Source organism: Anser cygnoides, chromosome Z (assembly GCF_040182565.1).
Source record: "Anser cygnoides isolate HZ-2024a breed goose chromosome Z, Taihu_goose_T2T_genome, whole genome shotgun sequence".
In the NCBI taxonomy this organism is placed as follows: domain Eukaryota; kingdom Metazoa; phylum Chordata; class Aves; order Anseriformes; family Anatidae; genus Anser; species Anser cygnoides.
Window position 1 is genome coordinate 43,212,702 of NC_089912.1, and position 16,390 is coordinate 43,229,091.

The 16,390-nt window shown below is 41.0% G+C and overlaps 1 protein-coding gene across 1 annotated transcript in view; it reads left to right on the forward strand.

The window, feature by feature from the left end:
- FRMD3 (FERM domain containing 3) overlaps window positions 1-16,390 on the forward strand; it is a 152,874-nt gene that overhangs the window by 62,537 nt on the left and 73,947 nt on the right. Inside the window, exon 2 of the mRNA XM_048080519.2 lies at window positions 1,417-1,521. Coding sequence (XP_047936476.1) covers window positions 1,417-1,521 — 105 coding nt within the window. The remainder of the gene's footprint in view (window positions 1-1,416; window positions 1,522-16,390) is intronic.

Genomic DNA, 16,390 nt, shown 5'->3' on the forward strand with positions numbered 1-16,390 from the left:
TTAACTGAGGGTGCTTTCTATTTAGTTTATTTATTCACTGATGGAAGTGGAGGGACAAGCAACTATGTCCATGACAGAGAGTATCTTATTAATTGCAAAAGTAACAAAACAGTTATCAAAATAGTGCAGTGATGTTCTTGTCTGTGTAACATTCCAGACTTGAAGCACATCTTGTTTGTTTTTTTTTCTTTTTTCTTTTTTGTGGAAAGTAGTAAGTCTTACTGGATGGTGGTGGTCACAAGGCCATTTAGATCATTTATAGATCGTTTTAGATCATTATGCTCTTTAGATCATGACCTTGGACAGGTAACAGCACTGTTCTTGCCTCAGCTGCTCCTGTGTAAAGTGCAGATGATAATGATGTCCAGTTTTGTAAGGGACTTTTTTGTTTTTTGTCCAGCCATGCTGTTCACATTGTAAATTGCCCATAACTTCTTAATTGTTGAATAAGCCATAGTATCCAGTTTTCAAGGAATCATTTGGAGGAACAATTAAACATTTTTGAATCTATGGTGATTACATATAGTTTTGATTTTGTAGACATTAAAGAGTTAAGTACAAAGACTCCAGTAGAAAGAGGGACAGAAATGGAGAGACTCTGTGACAGAGGGAAGCACTTCTGCCTGCTAAGAATGGACTACGAACAGATTTGCCCCACTGTTGTTACTCACAGGCATCATTTTTTTGGTAACAATATGAAAAAAAAAACAACCACACATTGCTTGAGTAAGAAGAAATGTGAAGATTTATGTCAGTTCTCTGTACCAGGCAGTAGATTAAGGAGACATGCAATATAGTATTAACATTGAAGAAAAGCAGAAACAAAAAATGAGGTCATTAACTAAACATCATGTGTATGGCAAGTATCCTCATGATTGTTGTTATTCAGTGACAATGCAAAGATGAAAACATCCAGTCATTCATCTGTGCATTTCTTCCTTGTGCTGTAGTGCTAGCTGGGAATTAAGTATCAGGTCTTCCTTGCTGTGGACATTGTGTATGGATCCAGTAAGATACTTGCTCCCAAAAGTGCTTGAGGACTCAAAAAGCCACACACAATTTTGAAATTCTGTATGTAAATAATTGTTATGCCATTAGAGCATCAAGTGGACATATGGCTACATATTAAAATGTTATAAATGTGCTGCTATTAGAGTACCATGAGTTTTCCCGAGGCAGAAGTGGCGATGGCATTTTCTTAAGGAATCAATTTGTTAACATGCAGGGAGTATATTGATCACTAATCCGTTGCGTCTTTTAGAGGAGATGAATTCTCAGACCCTTGTCCTCATATGAATAACACTAAATGCCATGTGATGTTTTCCTTGACACTTTGATTATATGTAATTAAAGTTTATTATAGCCAGCAAGTTTAGAATATTCAGAATAATATATCACTTCTTTTTCTTTTTACAGAGGGAAACTAAAGGTCAGTTTCTCATAGATCACATCTGCAACTATTACAGCTTGCTGGAAAAAGACTATTTTGGCATTCGATATGTTGACCCTGAGAAGCAGAGGGTATGTATATGAACTCTGACTACATTTGCTTTTAAGTAATGCTAACTTGATTTTTTTTTTTCAACAAAGAGAATAGTTCTAATGCAAAGTTATGTATCTCTGAGGGATTATACTCCATAATCCATAGAGATTCCTGAAGTAGCATTATTAGATTAATTTTTCCCTCAGTTCATGTATTTAGTTTCAGGTAAATTGATGTATTCTGATCTGTGTAATTCTCCCGGGTACTGAACGTGGAAAAGATTTATAGACATGACTCAGGGTAGCTCTAGGCTATGGCAGTGCACTGGAATTTGGGGATTCTCTCTTTCTTTAAAAAAAGAATATGTTTCCTGGGAGATGTAGGCAGGAATCCTGTTGAGCTTAATAGATAAAAACAGTCATTCTAGGTTGTGGGGAGTTCTTCAGGTTAGTTCTGTCTGTGAGCATCCTTATATTTGCAGAGTAAATTCTACAGGCCTCTGCTCACAGTAGTTATGTGGACAGTGAATTGGCTTCTCTCCTAGGAGGAAGGTCATCCTTCAGGTTGTGTTTTATAGGTGCTTTGCTACAGCCACTCCCTTTTTAGTTTCAAATGAAATTTACTGTGTGATAGTGGGAAGGGATGGTCAACACAGGGAGCCAACAGTGAAACTCAGAAGTGCTTCTTCCCTCTGTGATCCTGCTGGTCTCAGGTTTAAGATTTAAATAGGACTTTACATATGGAGGGCATATAATGGCATTTAATTTGTGGATTCACTACTATGATTGAGGAAGAGAAACACATTTTTTTGGGTATCTCTTGCTATACCCAAATTAGTTGTCACAAAAATCACTGGAATCAGCACTCTCTTCTCAGACTTACGGAACTAGAATTGCTTTGCAAAGCTGCAATAGGTAATTTCCACTACATTCTCATTTTAAAATTAAAAAAATTGCAGAAAAATTAGCGATCGTTTTGACCAGTGTACTTGATCATTCATGATCAGTAAAATTATAGAGGTTTTAACCTGGTTGGAATTGACTGAAAATGTAGGTGGACTGCTGGATTAAACAATAATTACGTAGGACTTAATGAGTAGTTATTTCTGTTAGGCCTTTCTCTGACAGTCATTCAAAAATTGCTGTGGTAAAGTTTATTTTACTTAACAGCATAGAAGGGTGATTTTAGTAAAAACATTAACTTCTTTTTGGCAGACTACTACTACAAAAAAAATGGTGCACTGGAGAAAACCAAAAGTTACTCTGATTGATGTGCCTATTATATCATATATTATACAGTTCGCTTTTTTATCAAAGAAATGCTAGAGTACCCTATCCTTGTTGGCTGTACAATTGCCCATTTACATCTTACAGTATAGTTAATTCTGTGTAATGTTAATGAAAGATTATATTTTATACTGAAGCTTAAGTTTGCTCTTGGCTGCTAGTGAAATATAATCTGAGAAAACTCTGAACTTTCTTACCCCCAAAAAATCTTATGTTCTCATTTCACTTTCTATTCAGTGCCTGAGAATACTGTGGCCGTCTTGTGTCATAGTATGTTTTATATCAGCTGGCCCTCTCTTCAGCTGAATGTTGTTAAGCAAAGTTCTCAATCCTACATTTTCTATATATGTGTTTTTAAATGCTGATTTATAATTACTCCAAAGTTTTAAAGCATATTTATAACTTCTCTAATTAGGTATTAGTTCTTGATTTTAAATCCTCTTATGAATTAGGACATGAATGGCATTAAATTATGTGGGACATTGCTTAAAACAGACTTAAATTCCCTGGATGATGAGTTGAAAGCAGCATACACTTTTCTTTTAGGTTTATTACAACTCATGAAAATAAGTTGTTTTCAAATGCACTATCTTCTGTTGTCCCTTCTTTGTGCTGTTCTGTTGCATTTCTAGACATTTATGTACATAATGCTTCCCCTCAGAACAGATGTTTACTTGCAACAAACCCTGTCCTAAGAACTAGAATGAGACAAGCGTTATAGTAAAGAAATACTGGTTTTATGACATCTAGGTCTTTTTGAATCTCTGATCTTGCTGTGGTTTGCTTACCTGAGTTTTATCTCTGTATCAGATACACAAATACCTCCCAGCTGGATGCAGGAAAACTGTGAAACTATTATTGCATTATTTTCTCCCATCAATAGAAGACTATTCTGATCTTTTTCTGATCTTAAAAACACATACTAACCAACAGTCTCCAGTACTATCACAGGCATGGTACATTATGAATAAGTATGCTGGGGCCCAAGCATTGTAGCTAGATGAAGTTGATCAGCAACTGGATCAGTAGAAAACTAGAAGAAATCACAGTTTTGAAATGATGAGGTTAAGTAATGATTCTACCCCTGGTTTTATATTTTGGTAGTTGTGAGTTTAGCTTGCTGAAATCAAAAACAAATCAAAACAAAAAAATACTCTTCTGTAATTGCAAAGTTTGGTTGTTTAAGTATGTGGTTAAAGAGCTAAGCTGCAGCAAGTAAAAGATAGTTCAGTAAAGATCTGTAAGTGCAATTCACTGTGTGTCTTGCTTGAAAACAAAAGATACATTTGTATTTTGTTTAAAAAGAGCTTCTTTCTAAAGTTAGATTTGGTTATTTGACTGAGAACAATTGCTTTGAAGGGAGATGATAATTCATCCTAAACCCAACTCTGAACTTGTGCGGAATTTGCTGCTGTGTCTGGATGCACTTAAGTCTATCGGGCCTGATAGGATTTATTCCAGGGTACTGAAAAAGCTGGCAGATACCATCATGAGATGTCTCTCATTTGTCAGTGGTCTTGGGAATCTGGGGAGGTCCCAGTCAACTGGAAGCTGGCAACTGTTGTCCAGATACTCAGGAAGATTAAGCAAGAAGACCGGGTAATCACAGGCCTGTCAGTCTCACTTCAGTGATTGCAATGTCTTTCAAGTGTTTGTCACTAACTTCCAGAATAATCTTCTTCATAGTTTTAGCAGTCATTGGTCATAGCCAGCATGGGTTCATGAGGAGAAAGTCCTGCTTAACTTAATTTCCTTTTACAACAAGGTTACCCACCTAGTTGACCAGGGGAAGCTATCTGATGTAATCTTTTTGTATTTTTAGCAAAGCTTTCAGTATCTCACAGTATCTTTCTGGGCAAAATGTCCAGCATACAGCTAGACAAATAAATAATATGATGGGTGAACAGTTGGCTAATGGGTTGAGCTCAAAGGGTTATAATAAATGGGGTCACATCAGGCTGGCTGCCAGTCACTAGTGGGATTCACAGGGCTCCATGTTGGGACTAGTTCTCATCAATTTTTTTTATGAATGATCTGGATGCAAGAGGTGAATACGTTTGCAGATGATGCTAAATTGGGAGGAGCTGTTGACTCCCTTGGGGATAAAGAGGCCTTGCAGAGAGATCTTGACAGACCCAGAGGACTGAGTGGTCACTAACTGTGTGAAACTTAACAAGTGCCGGACAGGGCAACCCTGGCTATATGTACAGACTGGGGGTTGAGAAGCTGGAGAGCAGCTCTGTGGAAAGGTATGGGGGGGTTCTGGTTGCTGGCAAGTTGAACGTGAGCCAGCAGTGTGCCCTGGCAGCCAGGAGGGCCAATTGTACCCTGGGGTGCATCAGGCACAGCATTGCCAGTCGGTCAAGGGAAGGAATTGTCCAGCTCTGCTCTGTGCTGGTGTGGCTTCAACCTGAGTGCTGTGTGCAGTTTGGGGCACCATAATAGAAGGTGGACAAAACTATTAAGAGAGTGTCACTTGGTTTGTTCGTCTTAGCGAAGAGTGGACTGAGGGGAGACCTCATGGAGGCCTACAGCTTCCTCATGAGGAGGAGTGGTGCATGAGTCGGACTCAGTCATCCTTGTGGGTCCCTTCCAACTCGGGATATTCTATGATTTGAAGAGTTTAACAATGTGTGTGTGACAATATACACGCCCCAAAGGAAAAGAAGTATAGGGCAATGAATAAAATGAGCATTGCCTGGTCTGTTTCTGGCAATATGCCACCAGCATGATGTAGCAATGATAAAAGCAAACACAGTCTGTTCCTTAGAATTGTATTTTCAGGAATGTATTAATGTAATTACATCCTAATGAGGCCTCAGCTATTCTGATCCAGCTTGTCTGCTTTCAAGAATGATTAATTTAAATAAAGCAGGAGGAGTATTTGAATGATCAAGAGAATGGAAAGCTTTTTTTAGACAATATTAGGAAGGGCATAACCTATTTAGTTCACCAAAACAAAGGATAAGAGGATATGGTTCTATGTGCATCAGAATATAAAGCAGAGGAAAAAGAAATTTTCAGGAGGAGAGTTTGTTTCTCATTTAAGCCAGCTGTCAGCACATCTGGAAAAACCTAATGGGAGCAATGGGGCAAAAATTTTAACTATTTTTTTGCAGTATTTTAAGATCTCTATCACTTTATTGAAGGTGTTTATATTAAAGATCAACAGGAACAGAAGCTAGGCACTAGATTCTGAAGTGTATTTAAAAGAATTTTTATTAAAAGCTAAAACAAGAAAACAATATTTTTAGGAGAGTTACTAAGAACACTGAAGATAAGGCAAGGAATGGTACAGTGCTGTCTGCCAAGGCTGAGGAGAACATCTACGGTGTTCCAGGGAGTACTGCTGATGTAGGAGCACACCAGAAATGCTTGTATAGCAACATAAAGCAGCATGAGGAATGACTGGTATGAACTGGAAACGTTGGTCCTTTCCCAGAGCTATGATACCACTGGTATTGACAAGACTTGGTGGAATGCATCCCATCACTGGAGTGCTGGGATGGAGACCTATCAGGAGCCTTTAGGAGGGATAGGCAGGGCAGGCAAGGTGGAGGTGTTGCACTGTGTGTATGGGAGAGGTTAGATTGTACAGCCTTTGAAGATAGGTGTGATGCAGTAGAGAGCTGCTGGGTGAGGATTAAGGGGATGGATAGCAAGGCTGATGTCATGGTGGGTGTCTACTATTGATTGCCCGCACAGGTGAGTTATTCTATAGGCTATTAGGAGAAATCTCTGGATCAGTAGCCCTTGTCCTTATGGGGGTTTTCAACTTCCTAGACATAGGGAATATTTTAATGCTGTGATAAGCAAATCTAGGACATTTCTAAAGAATGTTGAAGATAACTTACTGTCACGAGTACTTAGTGAGCAAAGTAGGAAAGATGCCCTCCTGGACCTGTTGTTTGAGAACAGAGAAGGCCTTGGGAGAGATGTGGCGGTAGGTGGCTGTCATGGCAACAGTGATCATGAAATGGTTGAGTTAATATTTTTTTTGATGTAATAATAAGAAAAATCATCAGAAAGGGTTGACATCCTGGATTTTAAGATAGCAAACTTTAAGCTGCTCCCAGAGCTAGTTGGTAGTATCCCTTGGGAATCTGCTTTAGAGAGCTCAGGGGTCCATAAGAGTTGGTCATTTTTTAAGAACCACCTTTTAAAAGCATGGGAACAGGCAATCCCATTGTGTTGGAAGTGATGAAGACTGGCTTGGCTGTACAGAGAACTCCTTGTAGAGCTTGACCAGAAAAACAAACAAAAAAAAAAACACACACACAAAAACCAACCAAACAAAAAACACACAAACAAAACACCAGATGATCTCTGGAAACAAGATCAGGCTTCACAGGGAGATTATTGTGGTGGTTCTATCCTGCTGGAAAGCTGAACTCCACCACAACCACTCACTCACTCCACCTCCTCAAAGGAAAAGAGTTAGAAAGTACAATGAGAAGGGCTCACAGGTTGAGAAAAAGATAGGGAGATCACTCACTGATTATCGTCATGGGCATAACAGGCTCAGCATAGGGAGATTAAAATAAGTTATTGCCTATTACTAACAGACTAGAGCAGTAAAAAAAATAAAAACAAACTAAAAAACACCTTCCTCCCATCCATCCTCTTCTACCTCCTTCACCTGAGCAATGCAGGGGAACAGGGAATGGGGGCTGCAGTCAATCCCTAACGCATTGTCTTCGCCACTCCTTCATGGTCACTCTCTGCCCCTGCTCCACTTGGGGTCCCTCCCACGGGATGCCGTCCTTCCCGAACTGAGCCTGCGGGGGCTGCCCACAGGCAGCAGCTCTTCAGGACCTGCTCCCACATGGCTCCGTACCACGGGGTCCATCCATCAGGAGCAGACTGCTCCAGCACGGGTCCCCCACGGGTGGGCGGCAGCTCCCCCCAGACCCCCTGCTCCTGCGTGGGCTCCTCTCCAGGGGCTGCAGCTCCGGCCCGGGGCCTGCTCCTGCGGGGGCTCTCCATGGGCCGCAGCCTCCTCCAGGCCACCTCCACCTGCTCCAGCGGGGGCTCCTCCACGGGGGGGCTGCAGCGTGGAGATCTGCTCCGTGTGGGACCCATGGGCTGCAGGGGGACAGCCTGCTCCACCAGGGGCCTCTCCACAAGCCACAGGGGAGCTTCTGCTGCATGACTGGAGCACCTCCTGCCCTCCTTCTGCACTGACCTTGGGGGCTGCAGGGCTGGTTCTCACTCCTTGCTCTCCCAGCTGCTATTGTGAAGCATTTTTTTTGTCCCTTTCTTCAATTTGCTGTCCCAGAGGCCCAACCAGTGCCTCTCTCTGGCTTGGCTCTGGCCAGCAGTGGGTCCCTTTTGGAGCCGTCTGGAGCTGGCTCTGCTGTGACACTGGGCAGCTGCTGGTCTCTGCTCACAGAGGCCACCACTGCAACCCCTCACTATCAAAACCTTGCCATGTAAAACCAATACAATTACAGAACTGCAGTTAACATTTGTAGGGAGAAAACAAGAAAAGCTGAAGTTTAGCTTGAGTTAACATTGGCCAATGTGGTGTCAGACAACAAAAAAGGCTTTTTAAGTATTTCAATGGCAAGAGGAGGTCAAAGGAAATCATTGGATTGATACTTGATAAAGATGGTCACCGAACAAATAGGGATAAGGAAAAGTTTGCCTCAGTTTTTAATATTAACGATAGATCTTGGGCTACCTGGTCATCTGATTTGGAGGACTTGGGGCGCAATGACTTCACAGTTGTGGCCACTGAAATTGTAAGGGACCAGTTTTATCAGTTGAATGTTCATAAGTCCAGGGAACCTGACAGGATTCATTCCAGAGTACTGACGGAATTAGCAGATGTTATCTGCTATCTGGACCCTCTTAACAAGTTACCAGAAGTCTAGGGAAGTTTGGAAGCGGGCCAGTGTCATTCCAACCTACAAAAAGGGCATGAGAGAAGACCCAGGAAACTACAGACTTGTTAGTCTAACCTCAATTCTTGGAAAAGTTATGGAGAAGTTTATCCTAGGTGATGCTGAAAGGCATTTGAATAACAAAGCTATTATCAGGCATAGTCAATGTGTGTTCATGAAGGGAAAGTCCTGCCTTAGTGATTCAACCTCCTTGTGTGATAAGGTCATCCACTTAGTGGATGAAGGGAAGGCAGTAGATGTAATCTTTCTGGACTTTAATAAGGCCTTTGATAATAGTCCTTACAACATCCTTCTGGAGAAATTGTCCAACTTTGAGATGAACAGGTTCATGCTATGCAGGTGGATGAACGGACTGAATGGTAGCACTCAAAGTGTTGTAGTGAATGGGGCTAAAACCTGGCAGATGACCAGTCACTAGTGGTGTTCCCACAGAGCTCAATTCTAGGGCATGTTCTGTTCAGGATTTTTTATCAACGATCTAGATGCTGGAGTGGAAATGTCTCCTTAGCAAGTCTGCTGATGATAGTAAACAAGGAGGTGCTGCTGGCTCCTGGAGGGACAAAAGGCCTTGCAGAGATATCTAGATAGGTTCAAGCATTGAGCAATCATCAACAGCATGAAGATCAACAAAAGTAAATGCCAGGTGTTGCACCTGGGACAGAGTAATGCTGGATACCGGTACAAACTGGGAAATGATTGGCTTGAGAGCACTCAGCAGAAAGAGATCTGGGGATGCTGCTTGACAGCAGGCATAACACAAGCCAGCAGTGTGCCCAGGCAGCCAAGAGGGCAAACCGCTTTTTGGGGTGCATTAAACACAGCACAGCCAGCTGGTCAAGAGAGGTGATTCCCCCACTATGTTTAATGTTATTGTGGCCTTACCTTGAGTATTGTGTGCAGTTCTGTGCTCCGCAGTATAAAAAGGATATTAAGATACTTGAAAACATGCAGAGGAGGGCAACAAAATGGGTAAAGGCTCTGGAAGGTATGGCTGATGAAGAGAGGCTCAGGATGCTTGGGTGGTTTAGTTTGAAGAAAAGGGAGCTGAGAGGTGATTTATTGCTCTCTGCAACTTCCTGGGGAGGGGAAGTTGAGAGGGAGCTGCTGGTTTCTTCTCCCTGGTTAACAATGATAGAGTGCATAGGAATGACACAAAACTGTGCCAAGGGAGGTTCAGACTGCATGCTAGGAGAAATTTCTTTTCTGTGGGGATCGTCAGACACTGGAACAAGCTTCCTAGCGAGGTGGTTGATGCCCCTTTCCTGCAAGTGTTCAGGAGGCATTTGGGCAGTGCCCTCAATAACATGCTGTAATGTGCGGTTAGCCCTGAAGTGGACAGGCAGTTGGACTTGATTTTTGAAGGTCACTTCCAACTGAACTATTCTTCTTCCCTACTATTGATTCTGATGAATGTTGCATAAAATACCTGTTGCTTTGTTCATTTTTCTTGGAGGTGTAATTGCCTCTGTTGTGGTGTATAGCACTGCACAGTCTCTGTGTTTGCACGCAAAGGACTGTATCTGTGGTTCCAGAAGAAAATGACAAAATTATGCATTTGATTCTAATGATTTGTTCTGGATTGGCTCTTTGCATAACTAAGCTATATGAAATAATAGTATATATACATGTGTATACTGCTGTCTGAATGTGAGCCGGCAGTGTGTTCAGGTGGCCCAAAAGGACAATGGCTTCCTGGCTAGTATCAGAAATAGCGTGACCAACAGCACTAGGGAATAGATTGTCTACTTGTATGCAGTACTGGTGAGACCACACCTTGAATATTGTGCTTAATTTTGGGCCCCTCACTGTAAAAAGGATATTAAGTTGCTTGAGCCTGTGCAGAGAAGCTGGTGAAGGGACTTCAAAAAAAAAAAACACAAAACAACAACAAAAAAACAACCAACCAACCAACCAAAACCAAAAGAACAACTTAAATGGGGAGTGACTGATGAAACTGGGGTCGTTTAGTCTGGAGAAGAGGAGGCTGAGGGGATACCTCATTGCTCTCTACAACTACCTAAAGGGAAGTTGCAGCAAGGACGATATCAGTCTCTCTTCTGAGGTCCCAAGTGATAAGGCGCAAGAAAATTATCTCAGGGAAGGTTTAGCTTGGATGTTAGGAAATATTTCTTCACAGAGAGATTGATCAGGCATTGGAGTGGGCTGCACAAGGAAGTGGGGGAGTAGCCATCCTTCAAGATGTTTCAGAGATGTATGGATGTGGCATTGAGAAACATGGTTTAGTGATGGGACTTGGTAGGCCAAGCTGACAGTTGGACTTGATGATTTTGAAGGTCGTTTCCAACATAAATGATTCTATGATTCTATAAATATTATACAAAATTTTTACTGTTGAAATTTAGTCTACCAGTCATGTCTCCCTCCCTTTTATTTGTTTGTAATATTCTGTGAGAAGGTTGTTGAGTTGCTCCAAAAGCTCATTTGCAGTCGCATTGAAGTAGCTCAAGCAGGGAAAAAATACCAGCTTTTATTCATCCTAGATGTCTTCTTTCAGAATATTGTACCAAAACGTAAATTTTGACTTAGGAGTGTTGAAGCTCTTGACTGAGTTTGAGAATTTAAAAAATAAAATGTTTCAATATTTCTGATTAGAACACTCAGAACTTTTGGCTATTGAGCTAATCATCTTAAATTGAAAGGAAATGTTGACATTTGGGAATGTTTCCACAACTATATTGTGGAAACAGTTTTTGTTTTTATAATTATTTTTCGAGTAAGTTATAAGGTATACTACTTTCCCCCTTCCTTCCCTCCCCATTTAATAATGACTTTTTCTGTATAAGTTAACGTGTGTGAATATTTTAGGTGTATTTGATCTATGTAAAAAGTTTCTGTAGGTTTCTATTCCAAGTGAAAAAGAAACCCTGGAAGACATTCTTGGCTGAATGCAGTGTGGTAGCTTTTTGTAGGTCTTTGGATGTACAAAAAAGGAATGATGCCAGTGACCGCAAGTTGAACTAGTAGTTAAAAGACTGTTGGTTCTACTCCATCTCTGCTGTTTTATCTTCTAGTGTCACATTTGGATGTCCCTTTGGGGAAACTGCACCTTAGAGTATCTTTGGAAAAGCCAGGTTTATACTAAAAGTTTGTGGTAAATTGCAATACACCATTTTATGTCTAATTGCACTATAGTAGGAACTAATGAGTTCTTAGTGTTCGTAAGTCAACTGTTGAATTTTTATTCTGTATTCCTGGGGAAACTAGGTATATGGCATCACCTTGCTTTTCTCCCTGATTCTCTACTGTAGAAACTTTTGAAGCCAGTTTCAGTCAAGTCTGGCTGAGGATATAAGTCTCAAACATTAAGTTCCCATAAGATTTCACAAAGGTGAGCTGCCATATCTGTGAGTAAAACCCTGTTCATCTTCTTACTAAGTGAAACGCTGCAGTACAAACGGGTCCCATAGGGAATCTAAAGAGAGCGGGGAGAGACACTGTGAGAACCCACGGATCTTCATTTGGAACTTGCACGTTTTTTAGACATAAGTGGAGACATACCTGGAAGATGTGTTACTGACTCTGCTGCTCAAGGAACTGTGTATTGATAATTTTTCTTTGTATTACCTATTCTATTGAGGTCAGTTATCACACTCTCACCCTTGAGGATATACAGCATGGCTAATTCTGTGCCAGAGGCCCCAGGTTAACACAGCACCTGTTTTGCATCATTTGGGCTGGTAGGAGATGGGGCTAAGGTGAAATAATGCATCTACTCTTCAGCAGCTCTGGCTAGAGGGAGGATTCTTGTTGAGGGAGGCCACTGGTTTTCAGAAGAATGGAGGACTGGACTGAAGGAATATGGTAGTGTGATGAAATCTGTTCTTTAAATCTCTTTAGGAGAGCATCTGAGCAGATTTAAAGTTGGAAATGTGCAAAATTAAACTGTTTTTTTTTTGTTTATTTTTATATTTTTTGTTGGTGGTAGCTAGGTAAAAGCACCTTGGAGCTGTCTAAGGGGTAGATTGGAAGAGTTAGGTGTTATGAAAAGCCTTTGTAGGACCCTATAGCATCTGTGAAATCTCACCATTTGCTAGGAGTGTTTGAGACTGTAGTCACCCTGAAGCATTAAGGTACTTTCTCATTTGAACAGGCTGCTGGGTTGAGTGGGAACAGTGTAGTGTGTAGTAGTTCTAGGTCTGCAAGTGTATGCCTGACAGTATGAAAACAGAGCCTTTAACTCAGCAAAATTGTTGTGTCAATACACTCCCACTAACAGAGCAGATCTGAAGCAGTGGCTGTTACTACAGTGGGATTTTCTGACTTCCCCAGAGCCTGGAGCCTGTCTCTGTGTATTGTTAAAAAGACGACATTGTGCACTACTGTCTTGCTGGTACTCCTGTCTGTCGTCCCTTAGAAAACTGTCACAAATCCAATCTTCTTTTTGCTTTCAAGCTTAGAAGCACTGAAAACTGATAAGCACATCTTTACACAGGCAGTTGTCTGACAGATTACATGCTTATTTCACTAGCAAGGCTGCCGGAGAATCCCTTTTGTATTCTAGGGTACATCACATGTAATGGACCTGGACAGAGCATTTGTTTAATCTTACAGCCCAAGTTGTTCAGCATAGTCTCAGTATTTGTATTATCAGTATTACTAATGAAGGAAATTGGAGACTTCTGTCCTTGAATAATAGATTTTTTTTATCATGAAGTTGCAGTTCTGTTTTTAATGGGGCATGTACATGAAGTGTACAGCAATGCCTCATCAGAGACTTTTTGAAAGAGTCAGCAAGTCTTGGGCACAGCTGATCTCTGCTTTAACAGCAGCAACTATTTAATACATGTTTTTCAAGTTGTGCACTTAGTTCCATGTGAGGGTGGTGAAAGTTGACAGAAGGAGAAAACAATCAATTTCCAACCTCAGTTTAACAAAGCTACATCTTTGCACAATGACTTGTAAGACTCCATACACCTACAGAAAGAGAACTGAGACTTCTCCAGTTTCCTTGAAGGGGTAGAGCAGAAGTATTACAGACTGAATGCTAGACTGCCACAGCCATAGGTTAATTAAAAATTTAACGATCCTTTATGTATATGAATACTCTGTACAGAGTTATCACAAAAAATTACGTGCTTTTGCATAAAGTCTTGATGTGGTATTGCTCAGTGTGTACAGTAAGGTCATGCTGTTTCAAAAAATATAGTAGAAGTAGAAAAGGATCAGAGAAGGCCATGAGAATGACATAAAGGCTTTCATGCAAAGAGAGGTGGATTAGACTAGGATAATTTAGCCAGGAAAAGAGGTAAGAGGTTGAGTAGAAGATGCAATATAAAATGGCTTGGAGAGGATGACAAGGGAAACATTGCAAGGTAATTCTTAGGACTAAAGGCACTTAAAGTCATGAATAATTGATGTACTAAAACACTTTTTTAAAATTACTGTATCTAGCCATAAAATTTATTGTTGTAAATGCCAAAAATACCAAAAAAAATGTTGAAAAATAAATGTTCAGATAAATTGGTGAAAGTCTGCAAAGACTAACAAATAAACGGAGGCTAATGTAAAGGATGCTGCTGGACAACAAGCCCAGTGAATAATACAGCAACTACTCTTGTTCTTTTTCTAAGCGTTTGCTTCAGGCCATTTTCAGGGATAGAGTGATGAATTAAATGGGCACTTGTTTTTAGCAGTAGAGGTGTATTTGTGAACAGTAAACAAAATTTTTTGCACAAGTAGAAAAAACAGTGTGAATATACACACACTTAATCCAGCAGTAATGCTGCTAACTGAAATGTCTTTGATTTGTAACCTTGTAAACCAAAAAATTGTGCAGGCTGGTCTGATAAAAATAAAGATCATTCTTCCATCAGTTGTGAAGCTGATGGCTGCGAGAGCGTGGCGGCTCCATGCATACATCAGTAAGTGCAGATTTTAGGACCAGATGTTCAGCTGATATAGAGGTTATGAATCAGTTGAGCTACTCTAACTTAGAGCATTGAACAGTCTCTGAAAATGCCAGTGTGTTTGGAATAACAGAGTAAGAATTTGGAAATTTGTTTAATAAATTCCAGCCCGGAGTTGTACAAATGTTGCTTCTGTTCCAGTGTGTGGTACTGCTTCTGGACCAGATTCGTTTTTGTGTTGGTGACGTCTGTTGTTTCTTTTTGCTTAGTACACTGCCAACTAGGGTCATTGCCCTAATATGAGAACAGTAGAGAGGAGCAGCTCCTTTACTGCAACAGAACAGTGTTGATATTCTTGTTTTAGATATTCCTGAAGGCGTGAAAAAATGGTGTCAGCCCCAGGGCATGAAGAAAGAGACATGCAGGTGCCATGGGTCATTTGTCTGCTATAGAGCAGGCACCCAATTAATTTCCCCTGTCTGAGCTGCCATTAGCTTTGGATACTGTTACTATTTTTTTGAGTCTAAATTTTGGCAGGCAGTGACCTGGTGCAAGTCACTGCCTTGAGGCTAAAGCAAATTGATTTTGCTTTCCCTTTTTATTAAAGGGGAAGGGTAGGTATTCATTTTAAAGATTAATACAGGGATGAGGTTTAAATAGAATTAATTTTGTTATTTTTTAGCAGTGTTCTCATGCATCTCTCCGTTTTCCTGCTCTCTTCTGTTCCTTAAAATCTTCAGTCAAATCCTTCCTTGGCCAGATTATTATTGTGATATCTGCCAGCTCTTCTAATTCTTTCACTGTATGCACATGTGAGTACCTGACTGGGTATTGCTTGCTGAAGACGATTTAAATATTAATGGCATTTCACCGCTCCTGGTTGTCCCTTCATTACCATTCCTCTTGCAAGCACAGAGACTAGATCAAAAACCTCGTGTTGAGTCACTGAGTTCATTGCCCTTACAGCTGGTCAGGTCCCAGGCGCCTGGCTTGGGAATTGTTTAGGAGCTTAGCTTTGTTTTAGGCCAGGCTTGCAGAGAAGTCTGTAGGAAGTGGAGATGGAGCACACATCTTTGCGTTGCAGAGTGTCTGTCACAGCGTGGAGGAAGAGCAATATGGGGATTATCATGGTACCTGACCCCTTACAAGGACTGTGAGAATAGGTACAGAATATTGTATGCTCTTTTCTTCCCCCTTTTTATTCTAAAAGCCTTGTCCCTGTGCTGTACTGTGACCAAACTCAGTCTTGCCGGAGCTTTGCAGTGGATGACTGCATTTGAAGCAGGTTGCTGGCTGCAGTATCTTTTCCAGAAGCACATCAGTGTTTGCAGAGTTAAATCGACTTACTAGTATGGAGCATTTACCCTTGTGTGGTGTCCTTGCTTATCCTGAGCTTTTGCAGTGGAAGCTGGTAGCACATCAGCTACTCAGCATTCCTGGGTAAGCAGGCACACACCTGGCCACGCTAATGATTACTCAGTGCCACTTAAATGCTGATCAGAAGTGAGGGCTGTATTTACAAAGTAAAAATTGCTCTAGTCTGAAGCACAGCTTGCAGTTGCAATGAACCTTTAGTGAGAGAGCCTGTAGTTACTGAAGGACAGAGCCAGAAGACAATTTTAAGCATATTTTAGGATCTCAAGACCAAAGGTGGTTATCTGTAGTGTTTTGCTTACTCACCACTGGCACTTGAAGCATGAAGAGTCAGTAGCTATCCTTGTGACTGATCTTCAAGACCTCTAAGCAACTTGCTCTCTGCCTTCTGCTTATGTAAGGACGTCTGGCTGACCATCCAGATACCCAGCTCCCACCCAAACTTCTTTCAGCACAAGAGAGTAGAAGTTGTCA